The sequence below is a fragment of the Limulus polyphemus genome, unplaced genomic scaffold (genome assembly GCF_000517525.1).
Source record: "Limulus polyphemus unplaced genomic scaffold, Limulus_polyphemus-2.1.2 Scaffold4068, whole genome shotgun sequence".
Lineage (NCBI taxonomy): Eukaryota > Metazoa > Arthropoda > Merostomata > Xiphosura > Limulidae > Limulus > Limulus polyphemus.
The window spans coordinates 90,684-94,609 of record NW_013669678.1 but is presented as its reverse complement, the minus strand read 5'-3'; the positions used below and the strand labels follow the sequence as shown (position 1 = coordinate 94,609).

General features: G+C 34.7%; 1 protein-coding gene across 1 annotated transcript in view; it reads right to left on the bottom strand.

Annotated features, from left to right (window-relative positions):
• The window catches only part of LOC106470534, a gene marked incomplete at its 3' end in the record, with an annotated part of 60,530 nt that overhangs the window by 13,010 nt on the left and 43,594 nt on the right, over window positions 1–3,926 (bottom strand). The window contains exons 12-14 of the mRNA XM_013931093.2: window positions 1,491–1,538; window positions 509–548; window positions 44–90 (exon numbers count right to left, since the gene is read on the bottom strand). Of these exons, the coding sequence (XP_013786547.1) occupies window positions 44–90; window positions 509–548; window positions 1,491–1,538 (135 nt within the window). The remainder of the gene's footprint in view (window positions 1–43; window positions 91–508; window positions 549–1,490; window positions 1,539–3,926) is intronic.

Genomic DNA, 3,926 nt, shown 5'->3' with positions numbered 1-3,926 from the left:
TGTGATATTAGAACAGAATTGAAGCGATGTAGTCTTTACTTACATTTGATGATGCCTTATTTTTTACACATTCATAACGGATGTTGTTCCCTGAAGAAATAACAAAATATTAGTTAACCATCCGAACTCAAACATAGAAAACTCAATACATAACAGAAACAGCCACACAGCCACCCTATTATAATGGAACATAAGAAACACATGACATCCAACTTGTTACACATTTCATCAAAGCACTCAAATTGTATGTTAAAGAAATGTCTTGGTTTAGGATCTTAACAGCAACGTTTTGATAGAACTTTATGATATAATTTATTTTATGGATGGGGGTAATTTTCAAAAATATTAAACATCAATGTGTAATTTTAACGAAAAATCTGAAAAGTCTAATTCAGTAGAACGTTACATTTTTAATATCATTTTATACTGCGATATTTGCTTGGTATCTCTAAAGATATATTCGTTTCTGAAACCACAGAGTTTAATAAGATGCACAGAAAAAACTTACCACATATAAATTCCCGGACATTCTTCCCTTGCAGTTCAAACTAAGAATAAGATATAAGTAAATAAGAATAAGAAATAAATAAGTAAATGCTATAGACCAAAAAAAAAAGGCAGAGTTTTCTTTACATCTGTATTTGTTAAGTATTTCTGAAGTTGGCTAAGCAAATTCTCAATCCTATATAGGCTTTCAAAAATCTCACGAATTTATCGGCTATTCTTGCTTTCTAAAATATTGTTTTCTTTTTAAAATTTCTTTACTTGTTGAATTTTTCTTTAAAAAAGAACTCCATAATTAATAGCGTTAGCACTGTCTGGATAAACATAACTTAATATTTGGCAACAAAATGTAACATCTTTTATAGAAGTACAACAGTATGAAACACTCAGGTGGTCAAACATTAAAAGATAAGTAAGTTACACAAGATAAAAATATATTTCCAGATTTTACATCAAAAGGGAAATACAGTGTAAAAAATCAGTTAACTTTAAAAAGCTGAAAACGCAGTAACTACTGCAGCTCACGTGTCTCAATGCATGCTGTGATTCGATTCACAAGGTGATGTAGTATTGTTATATTACTACACTTTCTATACTTAAAAAAAGAAAAATACTAACGTAGACATTTTATTTTCAGTAGTGATAACTTCGACATTGTTCGAATTTAAGAGAGAAATGTTGTAAACAGGCTAAGAAGGCGAATGTTTGTGATGTATAGATCCAACCCTACTTGTACTACAAGTTGTAGGCTTAGTAAAGGCCTACTCTGTCTATGAGAACAGTATATGGACCTGAAAAATGTTCATACAAAAAAGCGAATAAAAAGGAGTAATGAATAAATAAATAAGTCTAGAAACGCACAATACAGTATCAAAATATAGATATTGACTTAAGTAACCACGTAATTTTGAAATAAATATAGTTTTATTTGTATATCTACAGCACGCGAGTAAATAATATTCAAATATATAGGCTTGACTACTGACCTTATCATCTTTGAAATTCACTTTCTTGTCTCCAGCATTTCGACATTCCTAGAATAATAAGTTTCTTCAGTTATTGGTTAAAACTACACTAGCACGTGTATATTTTAGGTTCATAAAATAGTCCAGATTTGATTTCGTTCAGAAAATTCTACATTATTCTGAGGTTCGAGGCACTTATTTTCAAAACCATATATTAGGAAACTTCAGTGGAAAAAAAATGGATTTTTACCATGACATCAAGACAAACAGTGTGAGAAATAACAATAAGTTCGTAAAATACAAGATCTCGAAAACCAGTATGCTTAATTAATTTTAGTTTCTCTGCATATAATGTTAAAATAATTACATGATTAAACGGTTTTCGTAGTCAAAAAATGACAAAGGACAATAAAAACTGACCCACGATTTTCAAACTATGTCAAAAATATATAAAAATAGAAAGTATTTGCGAGGAGGATAAATTCTTTGGAACAAAAAATTTGCTGCCAGGTAATTTCGCTAAACATAAGCATTGAGAGAGAGGTAGATAATCCTGTTGTTTTGTAATTTTTGATGCACATTTCACTATCATCTGGACTCGGCATGGCCGGGTGGTTAAGGTGCTCGACTCGCAATCTGAGGGTCGCGGGTTCGAATCCCCGTCACACCAAACATGCTCGCCCTTTCAGCCGTGGGTCGTTATAATGTGACGGTCAATCCTACTATTCGTTGGTAAAAGAGTAGCCCAAGAGTTGGCTCTATACCTGTCACTATCATGTCGTCAAGAGAATGGTCAGGTATGTTGAAATGCTCTCATCACCGCCCATCGCCAACTCTTGGGCTACTCTTTTACCAATGAATAGTGGGATTGACCGTCACATTATAACGTCTACTCGACTGAAAGGGCGAGCATGTTCGGTGGGGTGAGGTTTCGAACCCATGACCCTCAGATTGCGAGTCTAGCGCCCTAGCTACCTGGCCATGCTAGGCCTAGATTAAAGGGAATGCAGCTAACCAACACCGCCCACCACAAACTCTTAGACTACTTTTTATCAATGAATAGTGGGATTGATTATTACAGCATAACACCTCCAAAGCTGAAAGAGTGATCATGTTCGGGGGATTCGATTCCTCGACCTGCAGGTTGCGAGATAAGAGCAGTAACTACTAGACCATGCTAGGCCCCGGCTCAATGGGATACTTAATTCAGTGTTAGTAGTGGGTTAGAGCGTGAGAGTTAGTGCTTCTGTTTGTCAGGAGGCTAGTCAGTCAGTGTTTGTTATCGATAAATTAGCGAGGAAATTCTGCGAGTAAGTTGAGAAGTAATTTAAGCGTACATACCATTAGTCTTAAAATTTCTGTTGAAACGTTGTTTGTGAAGTTAGACCTACAAATGGACGCATTTAGCAAACTTAAAATACGACCCAAAACTTCCCTCTAGTCTATCGCTTCAAAATTAGGAACGGCTAGATCTGATAGCCTTCAAATAGCTTTGCGCGAAATTGAACATTTTATCGTTACTCGTTTTCTATTTATTACAAAAACTTCTAAATCTTGACTTAATGCCTAGCTCTCTATAAACAAACATCAAAATTAAAATATTGAAAATATAGCTTACAACAGCATGGATAATATTATAAGGAAAGATAGAACAGAAAGGTTATTGGCAGTATAATTCTATTTTATTCCAAGCCTTATACTTTAGTTTGCCTGTTGTCAGTAACGAAACTGTTTTAGTGTACTAAGCCTACTGGCTTAAGTTAAATTTTGACTATTACATCTATACTACTAGCAGGGCAGTTACAATACATTACTAGCAGGGCAGTTACAATTCATTACTAGCACCAAGAAGTTTCAGAGGGCTGCCAGAAGAACTTCCCTAGAGACTAACTTTTGTGCCAGAACAATTGCCCTTGTAGCACATACTGACAAACAAATAAGGCAGGCTGAAGCTGTCTATTGATCACTAGTGTTAAGTCGTTGTTTTTATACTTTATAGTTTCTGTGTTGTTCAAACTGAACAACATTGTTGAGATTATACTTGTAGAATAAAATAGAGAGTTGAAACTATTTAGTGGATGATTCAGTTTTTCATCTTAACACAGATTCTCTCCCTCAACAGAAGCTACTCGGTGGTAGGAATCAAATGTAAAAACTCCAGAAATATCCGATTTTGGTGAAAAGTATAAAAAATTGTAGCATAAGATGAGATACGACGATCACAGTTTACAGTTTCCAAATTGGACAAATCATGACCGAGTTAGGATTGGCTACATCATCAGCAGAAGCCCCATAGTTAATGACAATACTAGTTGTGTACCCGACGGGTCTGCTACTTGAGCCTTCTTTTCTTCTTCTTCATCCATCGTTGTATTTACTTATCAGAACAGAACCCAATAGATCTTCAACAGATACAGATAGATAATGGCTGGAGACGGCTTAAATGGGTAATGAAGA